This window comes from Oryctolagus cuniculus, chromosome 5, assembly GCF_051225735.1.
Source record: "Oryctolagus cuniculus isolate XC-2025 breed Fujian yellow rabbit chromosome 5, ASM5122573v1, whole genome shotgun sequence".
Classification (NCBI taxonomy): domain Eukaryota; kingdom Metazoa; phylum Chordata; class Mammalia; order Lagomorpha; family Leporidae; genus Oryctolagus; species Oryctolagus cuniculus.
In genome coordinates, this window is record NC_142871.1 from 147,501 (window position 1) to 160,630 (window position 13,130).

General features: G+C 51.8%; 1 protein-coding gene across 50 annotated transcripts in view; it reads right to left on the reverse strand.

Moving 5' to 3' along the window:
* The window catches only part of FAM120B (family with sequence similarity 120 member B), an 84,532-nt gene that overhangs the window by 5,894 nt on the left and 65,508 nt on the right, over positions 1-13,130 (reverse strand). For 13 of the 50 annotated variants that reach the window (XR_011388889.2, XM_070074543.2, XM_070074537.2 and 10 more), the window contains 3 exons: positions 12,578-12,670; positions 8,045-8,098; positions 7,654-7,902 (listed from right to left, as the gene is read on the reverse strand). Coding sequence is in view for 29 of the 50 variants with exons in the window: in XM_070074543.2 (XP_069930644.2) it covers positions 8,058-8,098; positions 12,578-12,670 (134 nt within the window). In the remaining 21 variants the exon portion in view is untranslated. Of the gene's footprint in view, positions 1-2,124; positions 2,415-7,653; positions 7,908-8,044; positions 10,263-11,555; positions 11,723-12,577; positions 12,671-13,130 lie in introns of those variants that run through there. The other 37 variants (XR_011388890.2, XM_070074524.2, XM_070074539.2 and 34 more) reach the window with 8 other exon arrangements.

A 13,130-nucleotide genomic window follows, 5' to 3' on the forward strand; every position in this document is an offset into this window, starting at 1 on the left:
GCTCTCACCCTTCGGCCACAGACTCGGTGCCCCTGGTGTCCTGCAGGAGTGGCCCACAGGGGCTCACACCGTCTCAGCCTCTCCTTGCCCCCAGCAGACTTTCAGCTGATTCGAACCCTACGTTAGGGGCTATGGCTAGAAGTATTGGATTCAACAGAATCATCAGCTTTCCCTAACTTATCACAGCTTCAGGGGTCAAGCAAGGGACAGCACGCCTCACGCCACCTGATACAACATGCACAGGTCGGCTGGGCAGTTTCACCTCTGCTGTACTGTGTCCTGCAAGGTGGGGACCCAGGCAGTGAAATTAGGGAGCAGGAAGCCAGAGGCTAGAGCGCGCCTGGCCTTTCTGGGGCTGACCCCTTGCCTGGGTTCTGTCATGTGGTTTACTAAGAGCATGGTTGTGTTTTCTCGGCCCCTCAAGTGAAATGGCTGCTCTCACGGTTGGGGTGCCCCATGCCACATCTCTCCCTGGGTCCCAGGCCCTTCCTCTGCACCTTCTTGCTTCAGCTTCCCCAGTGAAATCACAAAGAAATGGAGACACAGCTCCTTCTAAAAGGCTGCTCTGTTCCGTCTACTCATGCACACACCTGGTGGGAAGGTGCCTTGGCTCTCGCAGGCACTAATTAGGCATAGAGTTCTCAGGGCCTGTACGGGTGCCGGCCAGTGCAGGACCAGGTCCCAGTCCCAAGTATCACGTCTGCCGTGTGTTCTGAGTGCAGAAAGAGCATGGTGTACTGCTGTAGGCTCGATGTCCCAGTTTTAAAACGCTTTTTTCGAGTTGAAAGGGCCGTCTCTCCTCCAGCAGGGCTCAGAGGTGGGCGACAGATGCCAGCAGCTCCCATGCTGTCCAGCACTGTGAGGGCGAGCTGCTGACCTCAGCTGACCAATTGCAGGGGGCCCTGGATGTGTGTGTGTGGCGACTGATTTGTGCATTTGTAGGAGATGTTAAGACTGTTGGGAGAATTGCATTCTGTTTTCTAGTTAATTATGTGCTAATTCTAGAATCAGTTGCGGGGTCCCTGCATGGTGGCCATCACCGTCATCTGACTGCTGAAACCCAAGAACACAGTTTAGGGCTGGTCACCACCATGTGGTCTCCCCACCCACTTCACGGGCGTCACTGTGGCCCTTCTCTCTGCAGACGCCTCCCTGGCCCTGGCACAGGACCACTGGCTTTCCCCTCCAGCACTTCTTGCAGACAAATTTGGGGGCAATGGATTCCCTTTGCATTGTTTAGCTGGGAGTCTTAACTTCTCCTTCATGTCTGAAGGACAGTCTTGCCAGACATTGGGTTCTCAGTTGAGTTTTTTCGTATTCTGAGTCTATCAACCTGTTGCCTTCTGTCCTCCAAGGTTTCTGATAAGAAATCAGTGACAATCCTATTCAAAGTCCCTTGTTCACTGATGATACTTCTCATTTGCTACTTTCTTTCATAGTCCATAATGTATGTCTCTCTCCAAATGTATCCTAGAATTGGTTGAGTTTATTGGGTTGTAGACTCGTGTGCTTTTATCAAATTTGGGAAAATGTCAGTTATTTCTTTGAGTATTTTTCTGCCCCCCCCCCTTCCTCTTCTGATGCCCACAATGTGTACATTAGTTCTCTTGACAGTGTCCATAGGTTCCTTGAGCTCTGTTCATTTTTCATTTTTTAATCTTTAAAAGCTGTGATAACTTATTGTCTCATCTTCAAGTTCACTGATTGTTCAAATCTGCTTTTGAGGGACAGGCGTTGTGGTGTGGCAGGTAAAGCTGCTGCCTTAGATGCCAGCACCCCAGACGGGCGCTAGAGCGTGGCTTGGCTGCTCCACTTCTGATCCCGCTCCCTGCTGATGGCCTGAGAAAGTCAGTGGAAGATGACTCAAGTGCTTGGGAGAACAGGCTAAAGCTCCTGGCCCCTGGCTTCAGCCTGGCCCAGCCCTCATTCTTGCAGCCATCTGGGGGAGTGAACAACCAGCAGATGCAAGATCTCTTCCTGTCTCTCCCTGTCCTAGTAACGTTCAAATAAATAATATATTATATATACACACACACAGACACACACACACACACACACATATATATATGCTTTTGAACTCTTCTAGATTTTTCATTTCAGTTACTACACTTTTCAGATCTAGAATCTTTTTGGTTCCCTTTTAAAATGTCTCTTTATTGATATTCTCATTTTGTCTACTCGTTTTTTTAGTGGACTTTGTCCATCTCTCCCTTTAGCTTGGGCATTTTTAAGACAGTTCTGTAAAGCCTTGCCCAGTAAGTCTGACAGATGAGCTTCTTTAGGAACAATTTTTGTCTGTTTACTTTGTGCTGCATTTTTGTGTTTCCTTGTACATCTTATGATTTTGTTGTTGATGAATCTCTGCATCTCTGGAAGTCAAATTGCTTCAGGCTGCTTCAGTGCTTGGGACCAGCCTGAGGAGAAAGTTCAAGGTCTCCTCAGCTCTCGTCTGAGCTTCTTTTCCTAGTCGCCACAGCAGCTTTCTAAATCTCCCCTTAAGCATGGTTATTTGTGAATGTCCAAATCCTTAAATGTCTGTCTGGCACCCCAAATAGCAAAAAACAAAAACAGCATGGTTGTTGCTCCTTTAGATCCTATGGAAGCCACTTTAGCCAAGAGGGGGTTGAAACAGCTGTGGCCAGCTCTGTGCCTACACCTCAAAAGCCATAACACTGAGGCCCCCTCTTTGGAGGATGATGTCCGTACTGCCCCTTCTGGCTCCAGAAAGCTGCTCCAAGAAGCTGTGCAGTTGTCTGCCACGGGCTGGAGGGAACTGGGTGGCTTCCTGGTTCACCACCCTCCCTTCATGAATTTTTTAAAAATTTATTTATTGGGGTACGCACTGTGGTGTAGCAGGTAAAATCACCACCTGCAGTGCCGGCATCCCATAAAGGCGCCAGTTCGAGTCCTGGCTACTCCATTTCCAATCCAGCTCTCTATTGTGGCCTGGGAAAGCAGCAGAAGATGGCCCAAGTCCTTGGGCCTTTGCAACCACATGGGAGACCTGGAAGAAGCTCCTGGCTCCTGATCTGCATAGCTCCAGCCATTGGGGCCATCTGGGGAGGGAACCAGAGGATGGAATACTTCTCTCTCTCTGCCTCTCTGTAACTCTTTCAAATAAGTAAATAAACCTTAAAAAAAAGATATAGTAGAATATTAGAAAAAAAATTTATTTGAAAGATAGAGTTAGAAAGCCGGCGCCGTGGCTCAATAGGCTAATCCTCCACCTTGCGGCGCCGGCACACCGGGTTCTAGTCCCGGTTGGGGCGCCGGATTCTGTCCCGGTTGCCCCTCTTCCAGGCCAGCTCTCTGCTATGGCCAGGGAGTGCAGTGGAGGATGGCCCAGGTGCTTGGGCCCTGCACCCCATGGGAGACCAGGAAAAGCACCTGGCTCCTGGCTCCTGCCAGGATCAGCGCGGTGCGCCGGCTGCAGCGGCGGCCATTGGAGGGTGAACCAGCGGCAAAGGAAGACCTTTCTCTCTCTGTCTCTCTCTCTCACTGTCCACTCTGCCTGTCAAAAAAAAAAAAAAAAAAAAAAAAAAAAAAAAGAAAGATAGAGTTAGAGAGGGAGACAGAGAGGTCTTCCATCCACGGGCTCACTCCCCAAATGGCCAACAGCTGGAGCTAGGCAGATCCAAAGCTAGGAGCTTCTTCTGGGTCTTCCACATGGGTGCAGGGGCCCAAGCACTTGGGCCGTCTTCCACTGCTTTCCCACGTGCAGTAGAAGGGAGCTGGATCAGAAATGGAGCAACTGGGTCTGAAACCAGCACCCATATGGGATGCCAGCACTGCAGGTGGCAGCTTAACCTGGTCTGCCACAGTGCCAGCCCCACTTGGTCAATTTCTGAGAGCTATGTACGTTAATTATTCTGTTTCTCTGTACATTTTGCTTACTTTGACTTCTGATACCAGGGGTATAATATTCTTATGTTTTAGACTTTTGTTTTTACCTTTTCTTCTTCTAATACATAGCCTTTTAGCAAACATTATATGTTTTCTTTTTCTTTTTTAAAAAGTTATTTATTTGAAAAAGTTACACAGAGAAGAGAAGGAAAGGCAGAGAGAGGTCTTCCAACTGCTTGTTCACTCTCCAACTGGCCACAACAGCCGGAGCTGAGCTGATCTGAAGCCAGGAGCCAGGAGCTTCCTCTAGGTCTTCCCATGTGGATGGAGCGGCCCAAGGACTTGGGCCATCTTCCACTACTTTCCCAGGCCATGGCAGAGAGCTGGATTGGAAGTGGAGCAGCCGGCAAACTGGTGCCCATATGGGATGCTGGCACTGCAGGCAGTGGCTTTACCCGCTACAGCACAGAGCCAGCCCCCACAGTATACATTTTCATAAAAACATTCAGATTTAATAGAAATGTTGTCTTTTATAGACAAGAAATTTCATATGCCCTTTTGTTTTTTTCATGGGCCAGAAATGTTCACCACTTTCCTTGTAATTTTCCTTCAGATTTTAGACTCCAACTATTTTTATTTGTTCGCTGTTGCAGCTAGGAATACCTGGCAATAACTGCTATCTCACGGACTCCTCCGCTCAATGTTGCCTGCAGCAGTCCAGGCACTGATGGAAGAGGTGCTCATCTGCCCACTGATTTCCTCAAAGATCAGTAGTTAGTTTTCTGAAAATGTGCAAGCTCTCTCTCTTAGTGCAGAATGCTAACTTGGTTGAGTAGAGGCTCCTGGACTCTACACTATTTTGCTTAAAGGAGAGATGATGCGCCTGCTCGAGCGTGACGTGGGTCAGGGAAGGCCCTTGTGGGGAAGACTCAGCTGATGACTCAGGAGGAGGGGCCCTGAGGGGCTGAGTCCGAGGTGGAGGGACGGATGTGATAGGAAAGAAGTGGACACGTCCTCTCTCACTGTGGACTCTTTCTCCTGGTACTCTGCTTGAGAATTCTGATCGATGTTGACAGAGGCTTGAAGGAGGCGCTGAAGTGGCTGTGAGGACCCACAGAAAGCAAAGCCATCTGTGGTTGAGGATAAGAAGCGCTGGAGATGAGCAGGCGGGGTCCAGCAGGAGACCATGAAGAGTAACTGGGGACAGGACTGAGTGTGGGATGGCACTGGTGAGGACAACAGGTTCTCGAGCCACACTCCCCACTCCCCAACAGACGGGTGGGCTTGATCTTGGTGTGCGGCTTTACCCCACAATCAAAAAGAGAGCAAATCAGTGGGTGCAAGGAGTATCAGCATCAGGTGTGTGTGTGTATGTGTGGCTTCCTGGGACTGCAGATTCCCTGGCCAAGGTCCGGATGTGCTGGAGTAGGGACCAGCTGTGCCTGTGTCCCACAGAGGCTGCACACCACCATGTCTGCAGTAACCTGACGAGGCCATGGCAACTGGGACGGTGAGGACACGGGAAGGTCAGAGGTCACGGGGAAGGGCACAGCAAGCACTGGCTGTTGAGGGCCAATCCACTGGCAGCCTCAGTGAAAGGAAGCTGGGTGAGGCCTGGACCACCCCTTCCTGACGAATCCCAGGGCGCAGGATACCGGGATGTCAGAACACCCGCGTCTGCACGTGATGACGATTCGCCACATTCGAGATCACCAAAGGTTAGCACCTACACTACTGGAAGGGACCTCACATGTTGTCCAGGAAACACGTGGCCAGGAATATGAAAAGTTGCCCAAAGAACACAAATGGCCAACAAATGAATGGTGGGAAATCCCCACTAACATTCAAAAAAACACAAACCAATGAAATACACCTTTTTGACTACAGCTGGCCAGATGAAATAGTGCCTCTACTGGGGACAGTTATTTGGCAACATCAACCAAAATTTTAAATATATATCTTTTGAAACAGTAATTCTATCAATTTGCACAAGTAGGCAGTTCAAATCCTACAAACTATCTATGTAGCCAGTCAGGAGCTCTGGCTAATAGAATATTGGAAGAAGACAAATTTTCTGTATCTTTGTGTCACCCCAGCCTCAGTGGGCTGACACACTGGATCCTCCTGCTCTGTGTGAAAGCACACACTGTGCACTGCCCCCCCCCACCCCCCGCCACCCTTCGCCCCTTCTCTTGACTCAAAAAGATCCCAACATACTGGATTTTGAAATGTCTTCCAAATAATTAAAGAAGTGGGAAATTGCACCACCACTGATGGTACAATGGCTCCTTAGGCTGGTTAATCAAACTGAACAATTTCATTAACATATTAGCATTTAGATATTATGAAAGGCAAACACAATTTTCAAAGACATCTACTTTCAATCTTAAGAGTGGGGATCTTTTTTTTTTTTTTTTGCCAAGGGCCATTTGAATATTTATAGCACAATTTGTGATCCATACAAAATTATCTACTTAAAACTTAACTTGCTATAGATTTATTGAATTTTGAGTCCTACCTGTGGTTGCCTTGGCAGGGCCAGGCCAAAAGATTTTGCAGGCCAGGCTGGATGTTCCCCAACCCTTGTCTAAGGGATGAGGAATTTACTAAAAAGTTAAACAAATAAGTAGCAAAGAAACAGAACTGCTAGAAGCAGCAGTGATTTCAAAGGGTGCAGAAGTGGAAAGGGAGAGGAGGTGCACACTTGAGAGTGGGAACACTGTTTCCAGAGTCAGGTCCTGCAAGTATGTGCATAAAGAATCAGACAGGCAGAGCCCCGGAGGAGCTGACGAGGGTGGCACAGGGGCTCAGTCACAGAAGGGACATCTGCAGCCCACACCCAGTGCTTGGGTCCAGTTCTGGCTCCACTTCCTGTTAACGTACGCCCTGGGAGGCAGTAGTGATAGCTCAAGTAATTGGGTCTCCACCATCCACATGGGAAATCTGGAAGGAGTTTGGACTCCTGGCTTTAGAATGCCCCAGCCCCAATGGAGGACATTTGGGGAGTAAAGCAGCAGATGGAAGATATCTCTCTGTTACTCTTTCAAATAAATAAAAATAAACTTTAAAAAAAAAAAAAAAGGAGCTGAAGGCAGTGGTTAGGGTATTTCAACCTACACGTGGAGACCAATGCCAGACATAGCTGTGTGCACACCGTAACTCATTGAGTGTGACACACAGCTGGTCTATAATGCAGCCAGGGGCTTATTGTCAGCAACAGCCTGAAGGAGTGAGCGTTTCCTACAGAACCAAGCAGCCCGGGAACCGGTGTGACAGCCCACCCAGGTTGAGCAAGGCCTGCGTTTTACTCCTAACCCACAAACCCTTCCATGATCAATATCCTGGCCATTTCCTTTTTCCACAGAGTTCAGGAAAACTTGGGATTAAAATTTCAATTCCTGGATTGTCTGAAAGTTTCTCCATGAAAAGGATTACTCCAGTGTGTCTGGAAAACAAACGCCCTTCATCGCTCACACGCAGAAGCAGCAAACACACCACGGCTGGCTGCTCGGCGGCTGCCTTCCCCACAGGGCTCCTCCCAGGCTCTCTGCGTCCTGCTCGGGCAGCCCAGGCCCCAGAGCCGTGCGAGGTGCTGGCTCCAGGCACAATCAGCCGTCCCACAGGAAGGCCCGGGGCTATCGTGACTTCTCTTGAAGAACTTCTGGCAGCCGAGAGAAGAGACGGCTGGAGACCTGACTTGTGATCGGGATTTCTAACTGGAAGACAATTTCGGAAACATTTGTGTTCAGACGACTTGAGGATGTGAGAGACACCCTCGCAATCCACTGAACAGTAAAAAGAAACAGGACCGTTTGTTTCCAATTTATTAAAAGCAAACATCAACTCTGCCTCATAACATGGACGTCAGGGTGAAGATGTTAACAGCGTCGTCTGGGACGGCCCCTGAGGCGGCGCCAACCAAAGCTTTCCTACAAGACACAGGGCTCGCTCCCGGGAGAGGCAGTTTTCTTTTCTGATCCAGACAGCTGCTGGCAGGTGAGGCCGGCTGTCCTGGCCGACACCACGCGGGCAGGCTCGCTGCCAGGTGACCACTCCTGGCTGCTCTGGCGAAAGCAAACTTGTCTTGAAGCCACCTGAGCTTGGCACCAGGTCCACAGGGCCTGACGCCGCACCCGGAGGAGTGGTTTCTGACACAAGTGGACATTCTACTTCCTGCCGGAGATGCAGGTGATGGACTTACCTTGTAAGACTGCCTAGTATCTTCTCCACTGGTCATGCTCATGCTGTCTGCTTCCTGCACCAAAAGAGACGCAAACTGAGGATGCACCCCCTCAACACTCAGACGGACACTGCACCTTTCTAAGAACGTGCAGACACACGAGTCACTCGGGACACAGCTGCAGCCTCCTTTCAGTTGTGGCCACCTGCCGCAAAAATGCTGTTCTTTAATTATTCCATTAACATGGAAGCAATTAATTAAGAGGCAGTACCATTAGTGAAGGAAATAGTTTCAAAACTGTTCCTCCCACACCAGCTCCAACCATCTGCGTGGCATCTCAACAGCACCTCTGAAGACTTTGGAAATGAAAGTTCACACGCAGATGGTTCACAGGGGACGTCCTGCCAAGTGCAGGGAAAGTGGAGCCCAGAGTTCCCCTCTCTCCGCCCGGGTGCCGCTGGCCACGCTTTGCCTGTCTGACAGACAGGGACTGCCGTGAAGAGGCCCAGAGCAGAACCACCCACTGGGAAGCAAAGTGACCAGGGACTGTGCTTCACATCTTAAAAAGGAGCTTCTCCACAAACGTTTCCCTGCTCTTTGCTTTCTTTCGGCAGAAGCAGCGGCCTTGAACTTGCCGACCCCTGTGCCTCTCCTGCTGCGGCCCCTTAGCTTCTTGGAGGTGAGGGCTCAAGGCACTTGCATGGGCTGATGGCCGCCTTGTCATCTCAGATCGGCAAAGGCAGCTCAGCAGAGCTCAGGTCGCCTACAGAATCACCAGAGTGCGACGCGAGCAGCAGGGCAGACGTGCAGCCACAGGCCGCGGCCTTTAACACACCCTTCTCCGTGGCAGCACTCACCAACAGCGGGAGAGGGCCCCGCAGCTCCACCAGCCCAGGATGCAGGCCTTCCCTGCTGTGACCCTGACACGTGGCTCCCTGCATGGCCCACACCCACCAAGCCAGCTTCCGGCTCTGGAAAATGCTTGCCAACTTTTTGGCAGTAACTGGTTACTTTCATTATGAGGCATTTTAGTTTTTCTTACATAGAGAAGTCTATTGACTCTGTGGTGAAAAGAAAGGCCACTTTTTATTTGGACTTTTTTTTTTTTTAAAGATTTATTTTATTTATTTGAAAGAGAGTTACAGAGAGAGGTAGAGACAGAGAGGTCCTCCATCCACTGGTCCACTCCCCAGATGGCTGCAACAGCCGGAGCTGTGCCGATCTGAAGCCTGGAGCCAGGAGCCTCTTCTGGGTCTCCCATGTAGGTACAGGGGCCCAAGGACTTGGGCCATCTTCTACTGCTTTCCCAGGCCATAGCAGAGAGCTGCATCAGAAGTGGAGCAGCCAGGACTAGAAATGGCACCCATAATGGATGCTGGCGCTTCAGGCCAGGTCTTTAACCCACTGTACCACAGCACCAGTCCCATTATTTGGACTACTTTAACGTCACCAAAAAACACCAGAAGAGATACAGGCATTGGCACAGTGGTTAAGTCAGAGCTTGGATGCCCACGTTCGCTGTCAGTGTCTGGTTGGAGTTCCGGCCACTCTGCCTCTGGTCCAGTTTTCTGCGCCTGGTGAGGCAGCAGATGATGGCTCAGGTGCTTGAGCCCCTGCCACCCACACAGGAGACCCAGATGAAATTCTGGGGTCCTTGCTTGTGCCTGGCCCAGCCCTGGTTTTGGGAGCATTTCTGGGGGTGGGGCCAGTCAATCAGTGGATGGGAAATCCCTTTGTATCTGTCTCTCTGCCTTTGAAACAAACAAAAATAAATAAAAAATTAAAAAATACCAAAATGGATGAGTTTCAAATAGGCAAATGCAACAAAAAATACACTGGTTCCAAAGTCAGCCCCAATGATTAGAACTGCAGGGGGAGGAGGTGATCAGCAGGAGCACGCCCCAGTCCCACAGACGGGCTCACGTGGGAGGCCCCGTGAGAGGCTCCGTGGGAGGCAGAACACAATGCAGCATCCTACCCTTGCCACTACTCAGTCTCTCCCATCCCTGTTCATGATTTTTTTTAAAAAAAGATTTGTTTATTTATCGGAAAGGCTGAGTTACAGAGAGCAGAAACAGAGAGCTTCTGTCCGGCAGCCTCACTCCCTAAACAGCCGAAACAGCTGGGGCTGGGCCAGGCCAAAGCCAGGAGCCAGGAGCTTCATCTGGGTCTCCCACGTTGGTGGCAGGGTTACATTTGGGACATTTTCTTTTGCTCTTCCAGGTGCATTAGCAGGAAGCTGGAATGGAAGCAGAGCAGCCAGAAATCAAACCATCACCCATATGGAGTGCAGGCGGTGGGTTTACCCACTACACTACAACGCTGGCCCCTGTTCTTAGCAGCTCCATTTGACTTTAATCCAAGGTCTCCTGGAGCAGCTGTCAGCACTAAGTACCTGGGTGCACAACGTTTCGTCGTGTGTTGCTGTCATGCTCCTGGCCCAAGACCTGGATGCACAACCTGCAGTTCCCACGTGCCTGGCTGACAGCTCCTCACAGACTCACTGTGATCTCACGGTCCAGCGGTCACCTGCAGCCTCCATTCTCTGTACCCAGGGAGAGGAAAGGGGCCAATCCTAAGCCAAAAAGGGCAAGTGGAAGGCCCCTTCCTGCCTCATGAGGTTCTGGAGGAGACACTATGGTTCCCGTGAGCGGCCAGCAGCCTCCCTCAGCCCTTGGCGACCTCAGCTAAAGGGGTCCTAACCTAGGGTGCTACCCTCTTCATCTCATCAAGGGTGCTCTAGCACTGAGGATCCAGGCCACTCAGCTCCTAGTGTGGGACATGTGGTTGAAGGGGTGGGGCCCTCCTCAGCCATTACCTTGCATTTCCAACAGCCCAGGTACCAGGTCACGGCCAGCTTCCTGGGGAAGGTCTGGTGGCAGCTGGCATGGAGAGCCCATGCCCAAAGGCTCATTTCTGCTGGTGTCTTGTTCAGAACCAGCCCAGTCCCACATCTGCTTCCCACTGTGAAGCCCACCTGGGTCCCTATTCCCTCTGCCGCAAGACCCCAAGAGACGTGTGGTGGCTGCATCCGCACCCTCATTAAGCCTTGTCTTAAATGTCACCTTACTGGGGAAGTCTGCTCAGCCCTTTATTCAAGGGGAGGGGGAAGGAGAGAAAGAGGCCTTGCCTGTTTAGCTTAAGTGCACCTCTCCTCGCGCTGCTGCCCTGGAACTGGCCTCCCGAATCCCTCTGAGGAAGTGCTGCTGCCCTTGACTTCCTGGAGTTTCCTGCTCACACGCCCCCGGGGAGAAGACCTGCCCATGGTTGCAGGCCTCACGCTCTGTCCACCGCACACCCAGGGTGACAGTGGCAGATGTGGAGCAGGCTCTTGGCCATGAGAAGGGCAGCAGGGTGCTCGCAGGGGCAGCGGCAACGACTCCACCATGGGAGGGTGGGGGCATGGGTTTCACCCTGGGTTCTGGGCAAGTCACAAACCCCCAGCACTTCCGGGTTCCCACTGCGGCTCAGTCCCTGTCTGGAGAATCCTGTAAACTGACAGCAGTCTCCACTCACTCATGGGGTCTCTGACCTTGCACACACGTGGCTCTTCTGATGATCTGGTGGGCACTGAGTGGACATGGTCTCTCTGCTCACTCTCAAGATGGGAAGAAGGTGACCGGGCAGGTCTCCAGGCCAGCTGGGAATCTTGGGGTCAGCCTGGGGGTGCGATCTGGTGGGTGGAGCTCCTGCAGGCCCCTGGGGAGGCACCAGAGCCCATTTAACCTAAAAGCCTGCAGCTGCTCTCTCCCAGGGACAGGCACGTTGAGGGCATTAAGCAGGCGCCTTGGTCTGCACTGAACTGCGCCTGACCTGTGCTGCTCCTGCTGATTTAGGAGTACCAGAGAGGGGCACTGCTCACGGCCCTGGGGCGTCACAGGCCACCTGCAGCAGCTGCCCAGAAAGACCCACAGCCACCGCCTGGGGAAACATCTGGTAGCAATCTGAGCAATTCGGGAGTCCCTGTGGCACAGTTAAGAGGCTGCAAAACTTAAAAAACCCCAGGGCCTAGTGTTGCGGTGCAGCAGGTTAAGCTGCCACTTGACGCCAGCATCCCAAATCAGAGCACCAGCTGGAGTCCCGGCTGCTCTGCTTCTGATCCAGCCTCCTGCCAATGTGCCTGGGAAAGCAGCAGATGAGGCCCACGTGCTTGGGGCCCTGCACCACGCAGCACAGCAGCAAGGAGTTCCTGGCTCTTCTTGGCTGTGGCTTGGCTCGGATCTGGCTCCTGTGGCCATTTGGGGAGTGAAGCAGCAGACGGAAGATCTCTCTCCCTCTTTCTGTCATTCTGCCTTACAAATAAGTAACCTTTGACAACTAAGAGGATAAAATTACAAATTTTAGGTTGTTTCAAAGCTGGGAACTCAAACTCATCAGGGAGTCTTGAGTTTACGGCTGTGACACGCACTGTGCTGGTCAAACGCACAGCTACACAGTACAGGCTTGAATGCAGACATGTGAAACACACAGCGAGGAGGGCACACTGTCAGCCTCTTCCACAGCGCCCAGGTCATGGAAAACAGAAAGCACACAATGACACCACTGGCCTCTTACCTGGTCCCTGGTCCCTCCATGGCTGTCCCTGCCCAGAGCGGCTGTAGCCAGAGCTTGTCCTGTGGGAGCTGGAACCCTGTCTTCCCCATCTCCCTGTGGACACACAGAATCAGGGTGTCAATGGGCCCCATGGCTCCTCCTGAACACATGGGGTCTGACAGTGAGGCCAGGCCAGCAGCTCTTGAGCCTCCAGTGCACTGGGGACCAAACAGCTGCAGTGCCCGGGAGCCAGGCTCGGCAACGGGGAGCACGAGGGAACCTGACTGGGGTGAGAGACCCAGCAGCGAGGCTTGCAGGACCAGGAAGCTGCTCTGTCTGCCAGGGGAGGGGCTGGCCCACACCACTGCCACCATGACCCAACCACCCACTGGGATAATCCCTGAGCCACTCAGAGGCTCTCTTCTCCCCCGTCTCCACGCCTGCACCAACCCACGCTCTCTGTGGTTTAGACACTGCGTGTGCTCCTCGAGCTGGTGTCTGCACTGCTGAGCTGGGCTGGGAGGCCTGATTCAGACATCTTCTTTCTCGGCTCAAGCACAGCTCCATGCGCACA